This window comes from Solea solea, chromosome 8 (assembly GCF_958295425.1).
Source record: "Solea solea chromosome 8, fSolSol10.1, whole genome shotgun sequence".
Lineage (NCBI taxonomy): Eukaryota > Metazoa > Chordata > Actinopteri > Pleuronectiformes > Soleidae > Solea > Solea solea.
In genome coordinates, this window is record NC_081141.1 from 1,115,832 (window position 1) to 1,140,931 (window position 25,100).

The 25,100-nt window shown below is 43.8% G+C and overlaps 1 protein-coding gene across 5 annotated transcripts in view; it reads right to left on the reverse strand.

Annotated features, from left to right (window-relative positions):
• Nucleotides 1–603: 603 nt before the first annotated feature.
• Nucleotides 604–25,100, reverse strand: part of LOC131463654 (tight junction protein ZO-2-like) — a 51,180-nt gene continuing 26,683 nt past the window's right edge. For all 5 annotated transcript variants that reach the window (XM_058635500.1, XM_058635504.1, XM_058635501.1 and 2 more), the window contains 22 exons: nucleotides 19,184–19,237; nucleotides 17,166–17,290; nucleotides 16,630–16,732; nucleotides 15,231–15,735; nucleotides 13,263–13,366; nucleotides 12,368–12,521; nucleotides 10,307–10,412; nucleotides 9,622–9,734; nucleotides 9,473–9,536; nucleotides 9,229–9,379; nucleotides 8,801–8,909; nucleotides 8,042–8,261; nucleotides 7,775–7,959; nucleotides 7,354–7,449; nucleotides 7,183–7,262; nucleotides 6,853–7,063; nucleotides 6,658–6,758; nucleotides 5,948–6,166; nucleotides 5,617–5,724; nucleotides 4,967–5,416; nucleotides 4,213–4,298; nucleotides 604–3,815 (listed from right to left, as the gene is read on the reverse strand). In XM_058635500.1, the coding sequence (XP_058491483.1) occupies nucleotides 3,665–3,815; nucleotides 4,213–4,298; nucleotides 4,967–5,416; nucleotides 5,617–5,724; nucleotides 5,948–6,166; nucleotides 6,658–6,758; nucleotides 6,853–7,063; nucleotides 7,183–7,262; nucleotides 7,354–7,449; nucleotides 7,775–7,959; nucleotides 8,042–8,261; nucleotides 8,801–8,909; nucleotides 9,229–9,379; nucleotides 9,473–9,536; nucleotides 9,622–9,734; nucleotides 10,307–10,412; nucleotides 12,368–12,521; nucleotides 13,263–13,366; nucleotides 15,231–15,735; nucleotides 16,630–16,732; nucleotides 17,166–17,290; nucleotides 19,184–19,237 (3,495 nt within the window). In that variant the 3' untranslated portion in view covers nucleotides 604–3,664. The remainder of the gene's footprint in view (nucleotides 3,816–4,212; nucleotides 4,299–4,966; nucleotides 5,417–5,616; nucleotides 5,725–5,947; nucleotides 6,167–6,657; nucleotides 6,759–6,852; nucleotides 7,064–7,182; nucleotides 7,263–7,353; nucleotides 7,450–7,774; nucleotides 7,960–8,041; nucleotides 8,262–8,800; nucleotides 8,910–9,228; nucleotides 9,380–9,472; nucleotides 9,537–9,621; nucleotides 9,735–10,306; nucleotides 10,413–12,367; nucleotides 12,522–13,262; nucleotides 13,367–15,230; nucleotides 15,736–16,629; nucleotides 16,733–17,165; nucleotides 17,291–19,183; nucleotides 19,238–25,100) is intronic.

The following is a 25,100-nucleotide window of genomic DNA, read 5'->3' on the forward strand; positions in this document are numbered from 1 at the left end:
GTTCACAACTGTTTTTAATTGATGTCTTGATCTGACTTGTAAGGCTGTTTGGGGGCGGAGCTTATTCTATATGCTTGAGATCAGAGGATCAGGTTGGATCCTAAACTACTGAAGAAAGCCACTGAGGAGATAGTCGCAGCGACCAAGACCAGCTCCAGGAGGTTGTGGCTGTCGAGAGACCACAATTGTGACCACAGGTGAAGCCTGGTCTGGTCTGGTCTTCACTGACCCGCTCAGGTGACCCTGAGATACCTGAGCAGAAGAGTTCCTGTCCATGCACATGCTCCTACAACCTGACCAGAGTCCTGCAGTATGAGCCTGTGCTAAAGCATCTTCAGTCTTTATTTGACTTTGCTGCTGCAGCCACACGGTGGAGCATGTGGCTTGCACTGTTGCCTTGCAGCCAGACGGTTGCTGGTCTACATCCCGGTTTAGGCCTTTGTGTGTGTGATGTTTGCATGTTTCTCCCCGTGTGTACTGTGTTGACTCCGCCTCTCACAGGGCTCCAGCGACCCAGTGACCCTCATGTGGAGGATAAAGCAGTAGACAATGACTGAATGAATGAATGAATGAATGAATGAATGAATGAATGAACAGCGTGGCTTCCAGCCAAAATAGTGTTTATTCACCGAGGGCTATCAGCACGCTAACACCATGACAGCAAACCAGACTCCAGTACGGCTTTAAAAATAGAATAGTTTGTGAAAAATACACAATAATTACAGTTCAATGTGTTCTAATGGGGGAATGATTAGGATTAGAATGTGATATAAAGAAAAATCTGCAGATACCAGAGGTGTCAAACCTGCGGCTCATGGGCCACATGCATGTGATAATGAACACGTGGTCGTCTTCCTTTAAAACCAACGCTGCCAGCGAGATGATAGATTATAGAGTATAATACTAAATATATTTTAATTGTTGTAATCACTGCATTATTATATGTCTTACATTCAACATTAAATTATATACTGTATATAAGATTGTTTGGTGTTTTAATTAGAGTTATTATTTACTTCATTTTAGAATTAGAAAATGTCTGTTTCTGGTATGAATAGATTTATTTTGCATCATAATTCTGAAATATTCAGTGTTCCATATCAAAAGCAACACTTTGACTTTGAAACCTGTGAAATATCATGATGAATATCTTTACTGCTCTATCCTGACGGGACACAGTTCATCACATATCACTACAACTAACGCTCTGGAAACAGACCAGTACTGAGTTCTCCCTCATAAAGGCTTTCATTTTAAGTTTATTTATTTTCAATTTATTTATTATTCAAGTGGTTGATTCAACTGTATTGTAATTCTGGGAGAATCCACTGAGTGGCACTATTGAGCTGTGCTTACACAGAGTTACTACATTAATGGAGTGGACTAAAGAAAAGAGACGCACTACAATGGATGGCCATAGACTTTATGTAGCAGTAGTTGAGTTTTGGAGTTTGTGACTTTACTTTAACAGCCAGAGGTTCCAAACCTGTGGCCTGCGGGCCACATGAGGCCCCGCCATTGGTTTCAAGTGGCCGGCCACTTAAATGTCTGTTTTTGATATTTATACATTTGATACATTTTTCATCATAAATGTGTTTTATTTTATTGTTACTATATAGGATTCCTACACCTTGGTTGACATCAAATTCAAGGACTATTCAAGGAATTTCCAGGACCAATTCCCTCAAATTCGATTTGCAGCACGCTCTGGACAAGTGATGGTCCTTGTGATGTTGGTCAAAGTCATTTCCCAGGCATCACGTTGTCATTTGCGCTCTCTTGCTTAACTTTACTCGCTCATTGTTCTGCGCGGAATCTCACATCAATACCAGTGAGAGACAGTGAGCGCTGGTAATTACGACTCAACATCAACTCCTTAAGCACTTTCAATGACCCATGTCTATTTAGGGTGATTTTCAAGAAGAAGAATCTTCAAGGTCCTTGAACAATGTTTTTTTCAATTTCAAGGATTCCAAGGACCCTGAACATAAACAAACCCTTATCTTGAAATGATGCAGTGTTGTCACAAATGTCATTATTGCTACATAAGTGTGAGCGTGCCCTGGTATAAGCCCTGAAAACACCATACTGGTTGACCCCTAATTGTTAAGTGCCTTGATTATTATTGATGATTTGTTGCTGTATAAATAAAAAAAAAAAAATGCATTTGTTGATGATTATTTCAGCAGTAGATTCATATATATTTGGTGCTCTGGTGTGTAATTGTACACACTAGAGTAGTATGGCACAGAGGAATAAGACAGCATATATCAGGCTTTGGATACACAATACAGTACTTGTTAGGAGACATTCATTTTGTTGACAAGAAGAAGAAGAAAAAAAAAAATCCCCTGCCACCTTATCATTTATTTAGTGTGTTGTTGGCAAAGGCAGTGAGAGCCACCATGACTGACCGGACACAAGAGGGCGCTGCAGGGTTCCTGGACCAAACACAACAAAACAAAGAAACAGGAATGATGAGGCCCAGTCACACCAGATCACACCAGATCACACCAGCTACTGTGGAGGGACTGAAGTGATAATCCATGCTTTTCAGATTGTGGTTGAATGAGGTAAAAACGTTCAATTTTAGCCACGTTACAAAGACTCAACAGCCTCTAAGGTTACATCTTCTGATCAACCCTCCATGTGAACTTGTATAATGACAATAAAGATCCTTTTCTTCCCTTAAAGTGTTTCCAATGTGTTTGTCGCTGTTAAGACAGGTGCAGGAGAGTTGGAAAACCTGGAAAAGGCTGAGATAAAGATTTGTGTGTGTCACCGTCTCCTGGCAACACTGACGGTGCCTCACACACCAACACTATCACTGTAAGAGAGTTAGATCAGCAACTTCAGCCTCAGACGCTACAACATAAAAAGAATCCTCTGCTTCTGAGTATGGGTCAAGGGTCAAAGGTCAAAGGTCAAATTGGCACACAGGTTTGTGCAGATTGAGTTCATTTTTAATCAATTGTGTTACTGATTGTGCCAATTCTACACATTGTATTGCTGGAGTAAAAAAGGTTGAAGTGACTGTTAGAGTTGCTGTTTCCTGGTGTGCGGGTGTGCACTGGCTGTTCCTGCGGGGACAGCATTAAGGTTTTGGTGTCACTGGTTCCCTGGTTTTACCTTTAAGCTCGACAGCAGCAGCAGACGGTGGCAGAGGACAGACAAACCGATCCTCACGGGACTAAGAAAAGTAAAAGGCACTTTGAAAAGTCGATAAATAGAATATATATATATTTATATATACTCGTTATACTGTATACTGTATGTATAAACAGGCATTTTCATATAGGATGGAATGCATAAATATATATATATAATATAGTAATATATACTAGTGAATATTAATATAGTAATATATAGTCATAAATGTTTGTATATTATTAGAAGTGCAAAAAGCGGAGCTTCAAATAAAGCGTGTTAATGAGGGCAAACGTGTGGTTTCAGCTGCTGTGCACAAACTGAAGAGTTGCATAGGCAAGAAAACAAGTGGTTCCTGAGCACTGAGCACTCAGTCGTGACCGTGTCAAAGTTAGACAAACACTTAAATACAAAACCAAATGTAAAGTAAGGACAGTGTGTTCCTGGAGAGAGAAGACAAAACATGGTTTCCCCGCTCTCTTAATGTCAAATCAGCAACAGTCTGTTCAAAGTCATCCTACAGCTCAGTGTCCTGGTACTGGTGAGAGCTGGCAGTGTAATATCCAGGTGCTGCCTCCTTCCCTGTGTCCTCCTCAGCTGCGTAGAAGGGACGTCCCTCCTTAGAGGACGGAGACGTCTGATGTTCAGGGTGTGAACTGGAACTGGAACTGGAGCGACACAGAAAACAGGAGTTCAACACCATTTTCTTCTTCTATCCCAGTATCCAGAGTTAACATGGAGTCCGGCTGTGATGATTAATCTGACTCATGCTCACATGGAAACAACGATATCATGGTTTAAGGTGTGGGTGTGGACCTCAGAAATATTCAGATGTTGAAATACAAACTTCAATTCATCATTTCAACTTCAGTTTGAGCAGAAGACTCGTTTAGTCACGTTATGGTTTAATTTACATGAACCATAACGTGACTAATGCTTTGATCCAAGTGGAAATATCTCGTCTTTTCCAAAATGAGATATATCACACAGACACAGACACAGACAGTCACAGACACAGACTGACACAGACAGACACAGACAGACACACGGCTGTAGTGATCTCACCCGATGGGCTGCGGTCGACTGTGGTCCAGTTTGGCCGTCTTCAGAGGAACAGCGTACAGGTCTGGGTGCGTCTGAACAATCTCGAGCTGGAAACAGAATCACTGATTAAACTCTAGATTTCCATAAAGAGGAAATGTTCACTGTGATTCCATCATGGTACGGTTTGGTTTGGTTTGGTACAGTATGGCACGGTTTGGTAAAGCCCTGGATCAGGGTTGTGCTTCGACTGAGAACAGAACCTTTACTTCACAGCCCTCAGCTCCAGATTAATAATGTGTTATTTATTCTGTCTATGATGTTTTCATATTTTCACTCCTGTGTGGCTTACGTTTGGTTTCATTACCATTTAAACATAATGACAATAACACAGTGCCACAGAGGCCCCTGGAATGATCAAATCTGGCCCTTAAAAAAGGTTTGGACACCCCTGCTGCTCTTGGTAGGCGGTGCGATGGAAATGAAAGACCACATGGACCGTGAAAGGAGGACGTCCAGCAGCTCTGTCTGTTCTCTGTCGAGCTTCGACTGAGAACAGACAGAAAACGTTTTTCAGTTTTATCAGCTGACTGTCGTGGGTGGAGCCGGTCTAGCTCCAACCTCACCGTATCGTACCGTTTAACTCTGGTACCCTGAGGGGGAGGTGCCAGAGAATGGAACAGCTGGAGCTGGTTATTTCACAAGGATTCCTAAAAACATTGACTGTACCAAACGTGACTGTTGCACTGAGTGGAAACACAGCTTGAGATATTCCCACCCTGGCGTTCTGCGCCTCCTGTATCTCCAGCAGCCTGTGCGCTCGGGCAAAGTGATCCATCTTTTCAAAGGCTTTGATCTTCCCTAAGAAGGACCTCATGGAGGGCTCGTCCACAGAGCCGTCCTCCACCGCCTCCTGCCGCCCGCACGGCCGACCCACGCCCTCTGGTGGTGGCGGTGGTGGCAGAGCGGGGAGCTGCAGAGCTCCCAGGTGCTGCGGTCTGCTGAAGGACAGGTGGTGAAGAGGAGGCGGGGGCAGAGGAGCGTACGAGGCGGCCGAGTGAGACACGGGAGGCAGAGGGTCGTTGTTGCTGCTGGCAGGGCTGCTGCTGGAGGGGGAGTCGTAACTCCGGCTGGAGCTGGGAGGCGGCGAATGGTGCAGGCGCGGGTGATGATGTGGGTTAATGACGCCCGACACAAAGACTGGATCATCCCTCAGCGACAGTTTCACCTGTTTGACGAGGGAAAGCATTAACGACGTCTTCAGCCTGTGAACTGCACCACACGAGCTGCTACTGCTGACTCACAGTAACACAGTCATTCAGACACCTCAGTCTGAGTCTCATTAAACCACATGTGACATGAACGTTCAGGTCCTGTGTGTGTGTGTGTGTGTGTGTGTGTGTGTGTGTGTGTGTGTGTGTCCCTCACCTTGTTGTCAGATAAAGAACCCACTGGAGGACTGGACCTCTTCAGAACTTCCCGACAACTGACTTTTCTCATGCGACTCCTGATGTCAGGACTGTATCTGCGCAAGATCTACACACACACACACACACACACACACACACACACACTGCAGGTCAGTGGGTATAACTGTAACAGGGTGTGTGTGTGCTCTTCACTCTACCTGCACAGGTGTACCTGTGATCCTGGACAGTCAATGATGTCATGTAAGAAAACAATGTAATGGAATCATTTAAGGCTGTTTATAAGTGTGTGTGTGTGCGTGTGTGTGTGTGTGTGTGTGTGTGTGTCTGACCTCCTCAGCTGTCACAGGCTCAGATGAGCGACTTATGGCCGACGTGTGCGTCGTCTCCAGATCGTGCTCGTTGTCCGTGTAGCAGCCTCCCTCGTCCGCAGTGTCGTCCAGGTCAGAGGTCAGCCGGCTGTCTATGCTGAGGTAATCTGCAGACATGGCCGACAGGAAGGACAGACGCTCCACGTCCTGGCAGTCCAGGTCACTCTCTACTCCCTCCAGCTAGAAGAGACACATGATGGATCTTGGGTGTACAGGAAGGAAGGATGGACAGACGGATAGCACGAGAACAAGAGAGAGAGAGAGAGAGAGAGAGAGAAGAAAGACAAACAGAGCCAAACTGTAGAGCACTACTGACAGGAAGTGGAACCACACAGACAAATCACAGGTGGTAGAAGTCTAAGTCTAAGTCTAAGTCTAAGACGAGACTGACACTAATGACAGAATCAAACTATCACGTCCACTCACAGTCACGTCCACTCGCTCAAATATGAATAAAACATAAACGTGTGAAACCTTTATTCTGCACACAGGAAGTGATTTGCTTTAAGTCCTGGTCTCTGATTGGCTGCAGGAGCCACGACATGCAACACTCCTTCTCTGGCATAAACACTGACCCTGTCAGGACCAGGAGTCCTCATGGAGACCAAAACCTGGTCCTAACGAGGCAGAACGTCGAATCTGAGGAACTGTGTGTGTGTGTGTGTTTTTACCTTGCCATCAGAAACCCACACAGCCTGCATCTGCTGCTCTCTGATGGAGTCTTTGACGCTGCCGTACCACGCGTCGTTGGCTGAGTTCAGATCAATGGCGTCTGAGTGAAACACACACACACACACACACACACAGTAAATGTACAGCACACACACACACACACACAATGCCTCTGTGTGTGTGTGTGTGTGTACCAGTGAATAAGTGCGCGCAGGTCTTCCTCAGTTTGACCGCCTGCTCGTAGAGTTTGCGAGCGCTGCGGTTGGAGCTGGGGACGACCCTCTGTCTCATGGCCTTGATGCCGTGTTTGCTGTCGGGGTTGAAGAAGATGACGATGGGATACCACTGGGTGTAGTTCAGGGTGTCCACCGCCTTGGGGGTCACATCGAGCAAGGCATGCTTGTCCTGCGTGGAGCGAGGGACAAAGTGAGGGAGACTCAGTGTAACCAGGTGTTCCCAAAATGAATTTCCTGAACAAAAGTACTGACTGTTCATGAGCAGAAGCTCTGTTTTATTAGTTTTACCTGCTCGATGATTTGCCGGATGGTGTTGAGTCGGACCACGCCCGAGGACTTCTCAGAGCCGGCGTCTTTAGGCTCAGTTTCTGACACAAGGACACAGAAACAGTGGTGAGACGGTAACACTGAGGAGAAAGACGTTCGGACACAAACTCACGGACACCGACAGAGACTCACTGGCAATGACAAACAGGTCCGGGATCTCAGAGGCCAGTCTCTCGTTAGCAGCATCAGCGATGGGACCAAACAGGACCACAGGACGCCGGAATCCAGCTGCAACCACACAAACACAAACACAAACACAAACACAAACACAAACACAAACACAAACATCAACATCAAGCATCATTTTGGTTTGATGTCGTGTTGCATCACTGAAGAGTCTAGCATGTTAGAAGGATGAGGAAGAAGAGGAAGAAGGATGCGTCCACAAGCGTCACCCACAGCGTTTTAGTAACTCCTCCTCGTCTCCTCAGCGACCTAAGAACTCGTCATACGAGGTCATACTTGCGTTGCTGTGATTGACAGTTTGACACGGTGACCGTCGTGAAAGAGATCAGAGGCGTGGCCTGAGAGGCCAAACATCTGTGTCACTCACCCTCTCGAAGCACCACGCGTTCATAGGCAGGGAAGCGCGTGGCCAGAGTGTGAGCACTCAGGTTCTCTCTGGTCCTCTTCAGGTCTTTCCTCTTCAGAGAACGCTGGCTCCGCAGCCGCCAGAAATCCGCTCGGTCGCCCACGACGGCTTTATGACAAGTCTGAACACTGGACATCTGCTCGGCTCTGACACAGACAACACACGCTTCATTATAAACGCATGAACGCGAGTGTTTTCACGTCATTGTTCTGATGAAATCCAGATCACCTGCTCTTGTTGGGGATGATTCCCTTCTCCAGCAGCTGCTTCTCTTTACCCACGCGGATTGCCAGCCAGTTGCCGAGCTTGCCGTCGTACAGCGTGTCCACCACCTTGAAGATGTCGCCCCGGCTGAAGGCCAAGCTCTGAGGCGTCTCCTTCTCATACTCAAAGTGTGTGCGGATGAAGAACGAGTCGCCGCGTCCCGACACCAAGATGTCGTTATAAACTAACGTAACAGAGGGAAAACAAGGAGGCGTTACTATGCAAACTCTTTAAAACATCTGTTTTTGATATGAATAGATTTACATCATATATAAGGATATAAATATTATATATATACTGTATATATCATGAAACACCTTTCATGATGGAATACTGTTGTCATTTTAAACTTTTACTGCTTTATTCTCTACACCTCTTTGACCAGAGGAGACACTCGTTGACCTCCCTGCTCTCGGAGTCCGTGGCCCCTTTGACCCTGTGACTGGACTGCAAAGGGGTCGTGGGCTGACCACAGGTGGGTACAGGTGTAAATCCACCCGAGGACGGATGGCAGATTATAAATGCAGCACACAGAGGGGGGAGGAGACGTCAGGGGAATAGCTGTGATCTGATAGCGATCACGGAGACGCGTGTTAATACCAGGTGTAAATCGTCAGTCAGTCAGGAAACTCTGTCTGAATGACACATGTTTTTCTAAATCTGAATCCTTGTCTTGATAAAAATAAAAGAATTGAACTGAACAGAAGAGTGACTGTGACTTACCGTCAAGTTTGCTCTGGGCGAGGATGGTGACCACTTCTCCTTTAGGAATCTCCAACAAGAAGAGCACGGCTTCCTCTCGCACCACACCTTGAAAATCAACGTTGTTCACCTTAAAGACAAAGGCAAGTACAATAAGTCAATAAGCTTTGTTTCTGGGAAACACTAGAATAATAATAGTATTATTATTATTATTATTATTATTTTTATTATTATTATTAATAATAATAATAATAATAATCCCATTTGAAAAAGAAAATCTAACTTTGTCTTAATAAGATATTAAGGCTTATTAACCCTTAAGACACTATATCACATAATAATGTGATAAAGACATTCTGAGGTAAAGATTCTTAACGTCAGTTTAATCTAGAAAAGAAAGACTGATTTTAAGTCAACGTGTTCATTCCACTGACATCAGGACCTTGTACCTTTAAGATCTGGTCTCCGACACGCAGACCCTCCTCCTCGGCGGGACTGCCCTCCTGAACTCCGGCGATGAAGATTCCGACGTCGTTGCCTCCAGCCAACCTCAGCCCGACGCTGTCGCCCTTCTGGAAATTCACCATCACTGTGTTTGGTCTGTTTAAACAAACACGTGACATCATGTCCGGCGTCGGTTCGGCTTCAGTGACACGAGAGAACCACGGACACGTGCAGACCCGACTCACTTACCCGTACATCTTCTCATCCTCTGAACTCGGTCTGAGGAGAATCTTGGGTGTGGTTGTTGCAGCAGCTGCTGGTGAGAACATCACGGTCGTCAGTGAAATGAGAGGCAGGTTAAAATGGAACAAAGTGTTAGAGGAACGTGGCCTGAAGACCTGGAGCGGCGTCTGTGTGCAGCGTGTCCACATCAGCTGAGGCATGAGGCTCTTCAGGGACTTTGAATGGAGAGGCCATGGCTGACATCTGAGCGGTCCTCGAGTGTTCTTCCCTGTCACACACACACACACACACACACACACACACACACACACACACACACACACACACACACACACGCGGGTCAATTAAGTGTACGTTCCAAACAAGTCAGACTTCACAAATTCCCGTTTATGTCGCACATGAACACAAGAGTTTCTACATTTATTCTCAGCCGTACGACATGAAGTATAAATGTGACAAAAGTAGAGCTGAAACAATCCACAACTATTTTGATAATCGATTAATTGGTTTGTTTAAGCTTCTAAAATGTGAATATTTTCTTTGATTTCTTTGCTCTGATAACAAAGAAATCATTCAAAGTGAATCATTTTGGTTTGTGGATAAAACAAGACATTTGAGAACATCATCATTTCCAGGTTTGACAAACACCGATCAACATTTTTGAAGGTTTTCTGAGATTTTATGGACCAAACGATTTATCGATTAATCAAGAAAATAATCGACAGATTAATGGATTATGAAAATAATCGCTAGTTGCAGCTCTAGACTAATGCCGTGTTTCCACAAGAGAAACATCCACGTTACATCACAGAGACGAGAGTTCTGACTCCTCTGTCCTACCTGGGGTTGTCTCTCTCATTAGAGGAGTGAGAGGACAGATCGGACTGGTGGGACCTCCTCTCCTCTGGGGGAGAATAGGAATGGTACGACTCCATCTCTGATATGTCTGGCAGACAGACAGACAGACAGACAGACAGACAGACAGTTAGACACAAGTTTCTTTCGAGCTAAATCCCCTCATCGAGACTGGAACCCCCAACCACCACCACCACCATCACCATCATCACCACCACCAGAGAACGGTTGCCTCAGGAAACCACAGCAGCAGCTAAAGCACGTTGGACAGACTGTTATTGGAGGTTTTTGTCAGAATTGTGAGGACAAAGGCGGAGCCTCAGCTCCAGAGTCCAGATAAAAGCAGCCATCACTCAAACAACAGAGTCTAAGCGCTTATTTCATTTGGGAATTCATAATCTGACAGAATTTGAATTTGAAAAACACACAGTGTGGACTCATTCACATTCACATGTGTCCACAGTGTGGACACAGTGTGTCCCTGCAGTGTCCTCATTCTTTGATTCGGCTGCTTTTATCTGAAGAGAGAAGAGCTCGTACGACACACTTCATGACTCAGACGTGAGAGGACAAGCAAGACGACCTGCTACGAAAGAGAGCGGATACTAAGACATGAAAACACGTCGCCATGACAACCCCTGTTAACAGCAACCAAGCAGGTCGTGTTTAACAGGCCCAGTGCAGTCACACATGGCTTTAAACTCATCATTTTGTACTCTTAACGTAGAAAAGCGAGGAGGTTAGTGGAGGTTTGATTAGTTTGATTAGCGCCACTCTGCATGCAGAGCTGTTAGGTACCAGAGGGGGCGCAGTTGGAAGAGTGAGGCAGGTGTTAAAGAGAAGAGGAAACGACGTGAAAGAGAGAGAGAGAAGAGAGTATTATATTATACCTCTAACCTGATGAAGAAGTGTCGAGAAACAACATCAATACCTCAGATTTACGTCCACGTCACTTCACAGATACCAGACACGGCTCCGACTGTCACGTTAGGTTCAATATTTGTTACATTAAAACTTCAGTGGGACAGTTTGTTACATAAAGAAACAAACACTCTACAATGTCTTCAATTAGGAATCACAGAAACTCCTTTAAACGCCAAAGATCGCTTCACAAATTATCATTCTATTGTTTCTGTTTTTAGGTTTATGAATCAAATATGTGGATAACTGACAAAAAGGTAACGTTGTCATTTGATGAAAGGCTTATTTTTGTGAATGAAGAACGACCAGATTCATAATCTCTCATTTAACACAAATCGGTGCGAGGTTTTTCATATTGAACAAGTGTAAATATTCACAGTTCACTGTTTTAAAGTGTGTTTGTAGGAGGTAAAGATGAGGAGTGACGATTAAGAACATTACTGACAGCGACAGTGAGTGAAGGAGGATGAAAATGAGACACTCTTGGGACAAAACATTCATTTGTTATTAGACGTAGAAAAATCAAACATCTTACCCACGTAACGAGCCGCGCTCTGTCATGCAATATTCTGTATTCACAAAAATAAACCATCACCTTTGTCTGATATTATTTAAATTCTACATCATTTTAAATCTGGAGACTTCCTCCTGCCACGCTCGTGATTTCACTTTCATGAAGCACACAGTTCAAAGTGCATTAAATATATTTATTTATTTATTTAATCAGGGAAAATGAACCATGTATTAAAGAGTTAAAAGATTAAGAGCCGTGTGTAAAGACAAGTGCAAACAAAGGGTGAAAGCTTTACAGCTGAGGTTGTGTCACAGCCAGTTACAGTTACACATGCTGCGTGTCGCTGCTCCTTCATCTAAAAGTAGGACATATTATCTGGAAGAGAAAGCACAAGAAAACACGGCACCTGTCAGCGGTTACAGGCCTCAGCTTGTGCGGGTCAAAGACCAGCATTCTGACATCAGAGAGGAAATCTGCTCTCCCACATCAGCTCAGAGCCGCGATGCTGCGCTCGCACACCACCACACACGCCGTCCGTTCACATCAGCAGTCAAAGACACACCTGACATCGCCGGCAGCAGGTGTGTGAGGAGGTGTGGCCAGTGACTCACCATCATTATCAGAGTCAGAGTCTGCCAGAGGGGGGATGCGGACCAGGATCTGGCGGCGGTCCCTTTGGACCACCAGCTGCAGTTTCCCTCTGGACTTCTCGATGAGTTTCCCGGCGTCTTGCAGAGAGAGGTTCTCAGTCACGGTTCCATTGATCTGTGCGCGCACACACACACACAGACACACACACACACACACGCACACACACACACACAGACACACACACACACACACGCACACACACACAGTCTGTGAGTGTGTCAGTAATGCATGTTGTGAATTAAAATGGCGGATGCTCTTCCTGACACGACCCTCTCATTTATACAGGCTCAGGACCGACACTAGGAGAACACTCCTTGCTCAGAGGTAGCCCAGGTGTCGGGGACTTGAACCAGCAACCCTCCGGTTACAAGACAAGTTGCCTTTTCACTGGGTTCCACATGAGCTGACCCTGAAAATCTCCATGAATGTACTTTTAAATATGCCTCAACTAAGCTGAGCATCTGCTGGACCTGCAGATATTTCACAATAAAAGACCCAGGAAAGTTCTTTTACTTTGAAATCGGTATAGTAACTGTGTGAACGAATGTGAACTGTGCACAGTGGCTCAGTGGTGGAGCGAGTCGTCTGTCAAATGAAAGGTTGTAGGTTGGATTCCTGAATGGCAAAAACTACTTTGTAAAGCAGCTTTGAGTGGTCGGTCATCAAGACAAGGACATTTATCATCAGAGGTCGACTCTGAAGACGAGCAGCAGGACATTTGTGAGTCTCACAAATGTCCACTGAGGACAAACACTAACATCACAACTGAAAAACATGGCAGAGAGGTACAATGTAACGTCATATAATAATAATAAAACACAATAACAACACGGTAATGGATGAACGTGTGAACACCTTCAGAATGATGTCTCCCTCCTGCAGGTTCCCGTCCTTGGCGGCCAGGCCTGTGCTGGTCATCTGTTTGATAAAGATCTGACTCCCGAGACGCAGGCCGTACTCTGTAAACACACACAACACACACACACACACACACACACACACACACACACACAAACACACACAACACACACACACACAAACACACACAGACATCATCAAATCTGACGCCAACCAGGGAGTGAGAATATGTTGAATAGCCACCAGGGGGCAACCTAACCCTTTGAATGGGGAACGACACTTGTCAGCACACAGTTAATGAGAGTACGACACATGAGTGGACACCAGTGTAAATCTTAGGTGTTTACGCCGTCGTTTAAAAGAAGGAAAAAATTTAGAATAATGAAAAATCTTTTAACAAATGATTGTAAGTTTCCACCGATGTTTCCCTGCATGAGGAAGTTATCTACACATTTATTATTAATGAAATATTTATATATGAATAATAAATGACATTATCAGTGCACATGCAAACATTTGATTTTGACTTTGTAACGAGGGAAACTCAAACCTTTTTATACTCCAGAGATAAGTGACACATTCAGAGGGAAGAGGGTGAAAGTCTTCACGATGCCAATAACAACATTTCTAGCAACACAAAAGAATATAGTTTGGAATAATTTGTCTGTATATTGAGGGAAGAGTGCAGCGACAGCTTCTGTCATGACATCACTCATAACCATTCTCATCTATTTCCCTCTAAATGGGACCAAACTTCACCAAATCAACATCGCCTGAGACCATGAACTTACCATGGAAAAGTTTCCTGATGTTTTAATCAAGTGAGAAGAAATCCACCTGAATTCTTCATCTATGGTCTGAGTCCTGCGCTGCTATATGTTATAAATACAGCCCACATAACAACACGTGTGTGGAAACAGGAGGTCGCGGTGCACGGTGAACTCATCTATGTTGACAGATCTAATGCAGCATTTAAAGCAGAACTGTGCAGGATTTTCACATGAATTTAACAGCTTCAGAGTCACTGCGACGGTTAAAGGTCTTGTTGAGGGTAAACTAGAGGCCGTCTCCACTCCCCGTCCTCAGAGTCAGGAGGTTTTACAACAGTGATAACTAGAGCTGTAACTAACGATTATTTTCATAATCCATTCATCTGTCGATTATTTTCTCGATGAATCGTTTGGTCCATAAAATATCAGAAAACCTTAAAAAATGTTTATCGGTGTTCGTCAAACCTGGAAATGATGATGTTCTCAAATGTCTTGTTTTGTCCACAAACCAAAATGATTCACTTTTAATGATTTCTTTGTTATCCAGAGCAAAGAAATGAAGTAAATATTCATATTTAAGAAGCTTAAACAATCGGAAATCTTGTTTTAATCATGAAAATCGATTAATCAATTATCAAAATAGTTGTCGATTAATTTAGTTATCGATTAATAATCGATTCATCGATTAATTGTTTCAGCTCTAGTGAGTAAACGTTAGATCGGCTTTTTTCAAGAGAGAATTGAAAGAGACAGATTCTGACCAGTAAGAACATGGCAGTAAGGAGGGGCAGGGAGGGAGGAGCCGTCATCATCGTCATCATCAACATAAAAATATGTACTCTGAGACTTTAGGGGGCGCTACGCAGAGAAAAGACTTGCATAGTTCTGCTTTAAGTCAGCATGAAAAACTGCTCCTTTGTCAAAAGACCAGGTTTCTGTGGTTGTCTTTCTGCTGCCTTAAGACAACAGTGAGAACTCACTGATGAGTGCAGCTGCGATTGCTTCCTACACAACGTGGTGCAGGGTGTGAAAATGGCGACTGTGTTTGGCTGAAAACTCGTTGTAAACACCTGGAAATTCCTTCCAGGCCGTTAGAACTGAAGAAGTCACATGACCTGGAGGACTGACCCGGCTCAGAGTGGAACAGAACCAATGAGAGTCTCAGTGTATCCACAGTCGTCCTTGTGTGTTTTACCTTCACTGGGCTTGTTCTTCACCAGCAGGACGTTGACAGGTTTTTCCAGTGGCTCCAGCTCTCTGGAAGGTTCTGGAGATGGAGGGTTGTCATTAAGGTGGTCTCTGCTCCTGTACTTCCCTACTTTTCCTCCCCCTCGCTCATACTTGTCCTCCATGCGATAGCTGTCCCCGGGGGGGCTGCGCTCTCGGCTGTGGTACCGCTGACGATCGGCGCTGACATCCAGGGTCCGTTCCCGGCTGCCGTCCCTCCTGGGTCTGTCCAGGCTGGAGTTTCGCTCCTGGCTCCTCCCACGGCTCCGCCCTCTCTGGTTGTGGTCCTGCCCGCCCCTGTACTCGGGCTCCAGGTAACCTTTGCTGTCAGAGGCGTGATCCCGGCCTTCGTCGCGGTACCAGCTGTTGTCGTTGTCGGCGTCGTAGTAGTGGCTGGAGGGGGTGTACTCCCGACTGTCTGCACCCGGGGAGGGGGGCTGCTTCATGTGGACTCTACGAGGTCTCTTCACTGTCTGATGGAGGAGGGAATATCAAGAAAGAGCTTAGTTAATCTTGTCAGAGGAGTTTTATCTGTTTGAACTGAACTGATTTAATTTACTCGGGTCTAAAGTCAGAGCCGGTGGACTCGCCTGACGCTCTCTTGGTAACCGTCCACTACAAAGAAAGTACCTACTCAATGAGGGCGGAGTCATCACCGCACGGCTGCATGAAACTGCCATAACTTTGTTTTACACACACACGCACACACACACACGAGTGACCAGTGACTTGTGAAGCAGTTGTTTTCAGTGTAACTGAATCATCAGAATCAGTTCATTACAACTGGACTGAGATACAGCGGCAGGGTCGCTGTCACTAAATCCTTTTTAATTTAAAATTTAAATTTAAATTTAGGATTGTGAAGTCTTTTTAAGGTACTCAAAAAAGTAGCAGGTACTATTCTAGTGGAAACACAACTGAACCGTGCCATGCCGAGGCGAGGCGGTATAAACACGCCATTAATGGGACCTAAAATTCCAAATCGATGAGACATGTTCACTGATGTTATAATCAAGTGAGAAGTAAAAGCATCATTTTCAAATAGTTATAGATGAAACCTAAATAAAAACATGAATTAAGTCTTTGCTAAATCACGCTTACATGTGTTATTTTTTATGTTAAGACAGAAACGACGGCACTACATCGCGCTAGTAAAGTAAGAGCTGCAAACGGGTTCAAGTGAGACTGAAAACCCAAAGAAAAATGTCCATGAAAAGTGCACAAAAACCCGATCTTTGAACAATCTGATGGGATAAATTCTTCTTGTCCCCACCCGCCCCTGCGCTGCTGCTGTATACACACAAACACTCCCTCAGTCAGGTCTGATAGTATTGCATGACGGAGCCCGGTGTGTTGATAATACTCACTATTTTGGCCACTTTGCCACATTTACGGAGAGACTGCACAGCAAAGGAATGAGGCACGCTGTCCATGGAGATGGAATTGACCTGAATGACACGATCATTCTCACTGGACCAAAAAACAACAACAACAACAACAACAACAACATGAAAATGAGATAATGATAGAAATCAGGGCTGAGCAATGCAACAAGCAATGGTAGTACAGCGAAACCACCATCTGCAGTGTGTTAGGTGTACAAACACACTTAAAGTACATTAAGTATGTTTTACTTCATGTGTGAAATGTGTGTTTTTTTCTCTCCATAAAATCTGTATGAATTCATGCCATGAAGATAATTATCAATGTCAGGGAAATAAATCGTTTCCTGGCACAAACAGAACTATAGAAATCAGATTCACCGGTAAACATGTGTCACCTCAGTGTTTGACCTGCACTGACCTCTGGGTTGGAGATAATCTAAAATCTCCGCTCCTGTCATGTACATGTACACAGCTGCAGTCAAAGGAGGCCGACAGAGGAGTTTTCTTGGCACACTTACAAGAGTAATCCGTCAGCTGGTCCTCCCTTTAGCACGTCTGACACGATGATTGACGTCTCACCGTTGTCCACGTTAGGGTTGTCGCGGCCGCCTGACACAGCGATGCCGAAACCCAACTTAGAGTCCTGCAGAAGAAAAGCCCAGGATTAAAATACTAAATTACTTCAGCCTGAGACACGGACACTCTCGCTCACACACAAAGGAAACATGATTACAGCCCAAAAGCTTCACCTCATAAAATCTAAGGCTGCTTAATCTGAAAGGAATACTTCACCATTACTAGAACAGGGGAAGTATTTTTGAAAAGTGTGCTTCCAACCTCAGTTTCCCCTGAGGTGAGAAATATCTTCATTCTTTTCTTTGTCACGTGGTCACCAGCGACACTTCCTGTTTGATTGTTAATTATTTAACGTTCATTTAAATCATCTGTGGTGTAGCAAACACAGCTGTTTAACAAACATTCATGTTTCAGGCTAGAGAGAGCGAAAAATAAATAATGAACAGCAACTGTGTGTCCACACCTCTGCTCACAGACAGGCCTGCTGATCTGGAGCTGATCTGGAGCTGATCTGGAGCTGATCTGGAGCTGATCTGAAGCTGATCTGGAGCTAAGCTGAAGCTGATCTGGAGCTGATCTGAAGCTGATCTGAAGCTGATCTGGAGCTGGCTGAAGCTGAGCTGGAGCTTATCTGGAGCTGATCTGAAGCTGAGCTGAAGCTGATCTGAAGCTGATCTGAAGCTGTTCTGGAGCTGAGCTGAAGCTGATCTGAAGCTTATCTGGAGCTGAGCTGAAGCTGATCTGAAGCTGATCTGGAGCTGATCTGAAGCTGATCTGAAGCTGATCTGAAGCTGAGCTGAAGCTGAGCTGAAGCTTTGCATTGCTGCTGGTTTGTGTTTTTCCTGCAGGGTCACTGATGAGAGGGAACAGAGCGAAGAGAGCGAGCCTGCGGCTGGGTGAGCTGAGGTCAGGTCAGGGCTTTTCTATTTGTGGAACAATGTTTATTTGCATCACAGAACTCTGAGCGAGCAGAGAGGAGACTCATTTCTCCGTTCATCACGCTCATTTTTCATTTGCACATAAAAAAAAGACAAAACAACACGAGAACAAAGAAATCATTAAATATCTTGTAAGTTTTTAGTGCAATGGAAACATTATTTAATGCATAAAGGGTGATGATGATGATGATGATGATTAGAGATAATGCTACTGTTTCCACATTGGCAAATATGGTGGATACAACTGATGTGAGGAGGAAGATGTGGACTGCTGGACCATGTGTGCCTCTTCAGTGATAATCCCCACCTACTTCTAATCTTGTCTAATTAATATCAAGAGATTAGCAGCAGATGGAAAACACAACATTTGCATTTTTTACGAGAATATTTTGTAAATTTGGTTAAAATGTTCAGTACATTCCAGAAGCGACGTGACCGTTCGTGTCTCTCTGTGCTAAAAACTGATTTGAACTGACTTTGGTGTGGGAGAGTGAGTCAGAGAGTGTATCTAACAGTGAGATAAAGAAGTTCAGCAGAGTTTATTTGTGACCCGTGTCCTCGCTGGCGGCCATGTTTCCAGTACTTTCAACTAAAGTGAGTCAATATCACATGGTCACATGTTATTATTATGGTTTGTTGTATGTTATTGTTTTCTAATAACTATATAAGTATTTCCTGTAGATGATACTATAACATCTAATTGTGAATTAATCATTTCTGGGACTAAAATCTTCACCCTACAACAAAGTAAATAAATAAATAAAACCTCACAGTCAGCTGTTCATACAGGACACTTCTTTGACATGAAAACACGCTTGTAGGTGATTTGTTATCTTACTTTGGTCAGAAAAAAATCCAACAACAACAATAACATGTGTTATTAATGTGTGGCCACGGGATTTTTCTGTCACTAATAGATTTTGGAAGATGATAAAAACATAATTTAGCCCCAGAGAGATTGAATTGAATCGCCAGTGTTGACCTTTTGTGTTTGTAACCACACAAACAGTGAGAAAACTCACCCGCTGCAGAGTGACTGTAAACTGCTCCCAGACCATCTCCTCCCCTCCTGAGCTCTGCAGGGAAACACAGAGGAAACAAAATCTTCAGCGACTGCAGGGGAAATAGTCCACTGTCGAGTTTCATCTGCAGGTTTTAAAACAACTCACAGCTCGGTTATTTTTTAGACACAAAATATGATTCAAGACAATCTGTGAAAGTCTCAGAACATGTTGTCAAGTCTTACTGTTACACAGCACAACACACTAATGAAGATCACTACTGCACTTTTATGGTTTTCAAATTAAAATCACAATCCAGCATGTTTTCACTTTATTATTCAGAAATAATCAAACTGAATTATCTGTCAGGAAAATGGCAACTAGATGTTTTCTTCAAACTGCTCAAACCACACACTCCTTTCAAGGAACCTCATTGATTTCCATTCAAAAGTCTCCATGAGGACGACTGGTTACTGTTCATGCCACACACACACACACACACACACACATCAGATAAATGTGTGTGTGCAGTGGGAACACACACATTTATCCCTGGGGGCTAAAAGATATCGAAAAGAAGACTAACCCTGATTAAACACACTCACACACACACACACACAGAGAGGAGTCATGAGTGGGTGTGGGAACAGTGAGGATCAGTGAAGATCAGTGAGGATCATGTCAATAACAGAAGCACAGCAGCCTGTCTTACTGCTTGCTGGTGTGTCATTTTAATTGGACTATTCCAGCAGACATCTGTCCACATCGCTGCTCTCTCACACACACACACACACACTGTTGAGCACTAATGGTTCAACTTCAGCTGCTTCTAACAAGAGTCGTGAATGAGAAGCAACAGAAGACGACAGAGGGAAGAAAATGTGGTTATTTTTCCTTCACTTGAAGATGTGTGGAGGCGGCGGATTGTTGAGGACATCGTAACACGTGTGTGTCAGCCGTGCAACAGGTAGAGGCGGAAATCACAGGTGCGTCACAATATGCTACGTGTTACATGGTCCACGATACAACGATTCTGTGATAATCAAAACGCTGCAAGACAATGTGACGTAGCGACGCCCGGGGAGTGAAAACATACTTTAGAGCAACTTCATTTGTTAATTAAAACACTGATATCCTATCGATTGTCATATTGCACGAGGAAGGACGACGATATATCACCAAATCAATATCTTGACAAGTCATAGCAGCAGGTACAGGTGTTTCCAACACAACACAACATTCTGCATCACAAGATATCAGGAAACTCACGCATGGCACAACACTACTTTCTTTATCACTAATTTGAGAATCTAATGACACCGACATCAGTCCGATAAACTGCTGGAGCTGTTGACATTTCAAACACATCAAACTGCGTATTCTTGTCTCAAAATGAAGAAATAAACAGCCGAAAAATATAGGATATATAGGATATTTGGATTGTATGAGATTTAACAGATACCTGATCCAGTGTCGATACAGAGTATCGTATCTGCTCCTCCCTAATGTAAATCTATGTCAGTACTTCAGTCACACTCCTTCTCTGTGTCTGTTTGAACTTGATTTAATTATAAAAAAAGATTGAGGATTCATTTTGTAATTGTTTAATTTAATTCATAATCATTGCAGCCCTAAAAGATAACATGTCGGGTAGAAAAACAGGTCTCGTATGAAAATGAGCCATTTTCAAAATAGTCACTACCACATACAGCTCACTGAAATATTCCTCACCTGGCCAAATAAGTGTGTTCTATTCTACACTACCATACCATTACAACATTAAGATGAGCATATAATAGTATTTTAGAGGCAAAACTAGAGAAAAACACACTGTATAATATATAAAATACAGTATAAAATACTGTATAATGATTCTTTTTCTAAAGATCAACAAATCCATCACAGAAATGTCTTGAAGACATTATCAGCATCTCAAACGACTCTTTAAAGCCACATAAATAAAGTCGTATAGATTCAGATTTAATATTAGACTGAGGACAGACAACAGCACATCAGCTCTGTGTGTGTTTGGGCTGCAACAATTCATTATTCATCTTTTACTGAATAAACAACCAGTTTGATGATCCATTCATGTTTGAGCTTCTTAAATGTGAATATTTTCTTTGTAAATCAAAGAAAACTTTGAAAACACAGATCATTACATGGACCGAACAAGGAAATAATTGTTATAATAAATATATCAGCAGTTGCACCAACCATCCATCCATCCATCCATCCATGCATGCATATCCCACCAGTCTGAGCAGGCAGGAGTTGCCCGCAGGTGCATACAGGACCACGAGGCTGCCCTTCAGATGTTCAGTGTCCAACCCCCTCAGCTGGATCCTGGCTCCCCCAGAGTCTGAGGCAGTGGTCTCAGCCGGTCTGCACCGATGCCAGCGCGGGGAACCAGCGCAGCAGCCAGTTGGCAGCCATTCCAGACTCATGTTTAGCCGAGGAGCTTCCTCACAGCCACGCTCCCACTGCCCCGGCAACCAAGACCCAGTCCCAGCATGGGGACTGGATCAGACCCTGATCAGACCCTGGCTACTTTTCCCACAGACACGAGTGTTTAACCTCCCTGCCTCGACATCTCACCTCCAATCTGGATAAGCCTGTGCGGTGGCGGATTAGCTGTGCCCGGGGGGGGGGGGGGGAGAAATGACTAAAAATAACAGCAGACTCACGGCCCCTCCTGCACCTCCTCCTGCTCCTGTCCCGCGCAGCGTCCTAAGCGCTTGTACAGCGCTCATCCACTTCCTGCGGAGGCCAGCTGACATGGCCAGGTGAGACTGGGTCAGGTTCAATGAGAGAGAGACAGAGAGAGAGAGACAGAGAGACAGACAGAGACAGAGAGAGACAGAGAGAGAGAGAGCTGCCCAACAGAGAACTCTGCCTGTCCTCTCTCCTCTATGTCTCTCTCACTCTGCACACTATCCTCCCCCTCTCCGCCTCTCTCTCTCAAACACACACATCCACATGCACAATCATTTGTTATATCACAACTGTGAGGACTTTCACCCCAACTAGACTCTCTGTCTCTGTCTCTGTCTCTCTCAAGAATCAAAGTCAGCTCTTCTAAATAAACTTCCCTTGAAATTTGAATGTTTCCGTGAACACCTCTTGGATGAAAAGGTGAAACAGGTCATCACCTGGGTGACAGAGTATGTCAGAAAAGTTGAAAGACGTTGGTCAGTGTCGGAGAACGTGAGTCAGTATCATTACAAAAACAAACACTAGAACCGTGTGTATTTAAGGGTCCATCATTAAATCATCACGTTTCTTCTGCTATGATGGCTGAACACTACGAAACTCAACATAACAGCAAATGCTGTGATGGTAGTCTTGGGCCAGTAGGTGGCAGCAGAGGTCAACCTCAAACAAGAACACTGTCCTTGCTGTAAAAGATGAATAAAGCAGCTACTGTAGTAAACTCAATGATATGAAATCATTCATACATGTGGACAATATTTGTCATTATGATTTATGGATCTTTAGAGAAACAGTGAAAGAACCGGCTGTGTTTATACAGTCACACTGTCCTATCAAAATCAATAATAAATGTATAGAATATTTACTAAACTTCTTTTGTAAATCGTCTGATTGATGTGAACTTAACTCTGAGAGAGTGAAGACAAATATACACAGACAGCATTTACACCTTTTCACACTTTGTTTTTTAAGATGAGAAAAAGTGAAAAGTATGGTTGTGATCCACATGAATTATTATAAACAGGAGGAAATATGTGTCCAAAAAAGATGAGAACAGTAACATAGTCAGGGTTGGATATCATTTTCTGTTCAATGAAGACTGTTAATAGTCTTCGTCATGATTTGATTTATCACATTAAAGCTGCTGTTGGTCAAATCTGTGTTAAATAACAACTCTACACTCAGAGCTTGTTCAGTGTGTGTCTGTTCAGACGTGGTATTAACTTACCAGGTGATTATATTACATAAAGCACTGTAGATTTCTCTGTGTGTGTGTGTGTGTGTGTGTGTGTGTATACTGTGTTCTGCCTTTGTTTCCAGTGCAGCAGCAGGTTACTGACGATCTGCTCGAGTAGCAAAGTACAAAGGTTGTGTTGTGTCCTGTTTCCACAACTTAAATAGGAAGTTAACTGCACTCTCAACTACTTTTAATGGGAAACTTAGTTATGAGTCAGCTCGTACTCTGAGTGTGTGATATTTAGAGTTAACGCTTCGTCTTAATCTAAAGACAACAACGTGCAACTGTTTCACCACGTGCAGAGAAATCACAGCAGTGAACATGCAGAATAATAACATGTCCACCGGGACAAAGTTTAGCTTTGCAAGATCTGCACTTTTAAACATCTTTGCTTTTTGGCCACGTAGAGCTGAGTGAAGCACTGAGCTCTGCTGTCACTCATGTCATCGTCAAAGTGTCTGCGGGCTGGGACATCAGGGACGTCAGGGACGTCAGTGTTGCTGTTATGTAACGGTGTGTGTGTGTGTGTGTGTCTCTGTGATGTCTGATCATGATAAAACTAAATGTCTCAAAAGCAAGTTTGTTGATGTTAACATCGTTGGTGTGATAGAACGGTAACAACGGTAACAACGGTAACAACGGGCACAACATTTGGTGACTGAGTGATGGACTGACACAAAACTGTGTTTCTGAGAACAGAACCTTTACTTGTTAGGCGGGGTGTGGGCGGTGCCTGATGGCCGCGTCAGCGGAAGCCAAATTTAGTCCTTTTACCTAAATAATAGTTAGGTAAAAGGACTGGTGGTGAGATTTGAAAGAAAGATGAGTTATTCTAAAACAGTTCTGACATGAAGTAGTGATAGTGATACACGCACACCAGAAGTAAGTAAGAAGTGATACAAGGACCAACAGATTTAGCCGTTTCACTTACTTTCACAATATTTTGCCTGCTTTATGTTGCAATTATATAACATTCTCTGGCTGGAAAGTGAAGTTCGTCAACCACTCACTCTTCTGCACCAAAGTCCACTGAGAAAAACAGCATTTTTAGCTCATGGGGACAAAGAAGCTGCTGGTCTCCTGCTTCACTCTAAAAATCACCACTTTCTCTATGAGACTGATTTTAAAAATGACGTCAGTTTCCTGTCAGGAATCTAAAAGTAAAGTAAAAGGAATAAAGCATAAAGTCATGTTTTTAATGTCTTATGCTAATGCTTCATCAACCCGGCCACTGGGGGGCCTGGGGGGCCACATCTACTCTAGTCCTAGTGCCGGGTCCAAACCAGGATAATTGGGGAGGGTTGAATCAGGAAGGACATCCGGCGTAAATCCTTTGCCAAAATTAAATACGCGGATTACTGAAAACCACAAGAGGACACGACGGACAGATGATCCACTGAGGTGACCCCTGAAGAAGAAGATGCTCTCCCTTTATGTTTGAAGCACGCCAAAGAAACCTGTGACTCCCTGCCTCCAGAGCCACGCCCATTCCCTGTCAGCCTTTAAAATGGATGACACACCGCGGTGTGTTCTCGGGGTAAAGTGGGTCCCTCAATAATTCATACGTCCAAAGTGCACAGTAAGACAGAGTTCTGTGACATACGAGACAAACTCATAAATTACATGAGAATGTCTCTCAGTAACACACGTTTAAATGTCACTGCCAAATAACACACACGTCGTGTTAACATGAGAATTGAATTTGCTGCACAAATCTCAAACCGAGTGAGCTGTGCAGTGTGTTTATCAAGAAATGACATCAATAATATTTAAATTCCCATTCTCAGCACCAAATTATTCAAATATTAGCACTATTTCATAGATTTAAAATACCCTTCCTTATGTTTATATGTAGACTACAGGACATGAAGTACAAAGACTCTGAGTCTGTTCACATCTACAGTCTGTACAGTATCTTTTAGATGTTTATGTGTATTCTAGAAATACAAGCACATTTTTAAAAACTCATTCAAAGCATATTTTTACATA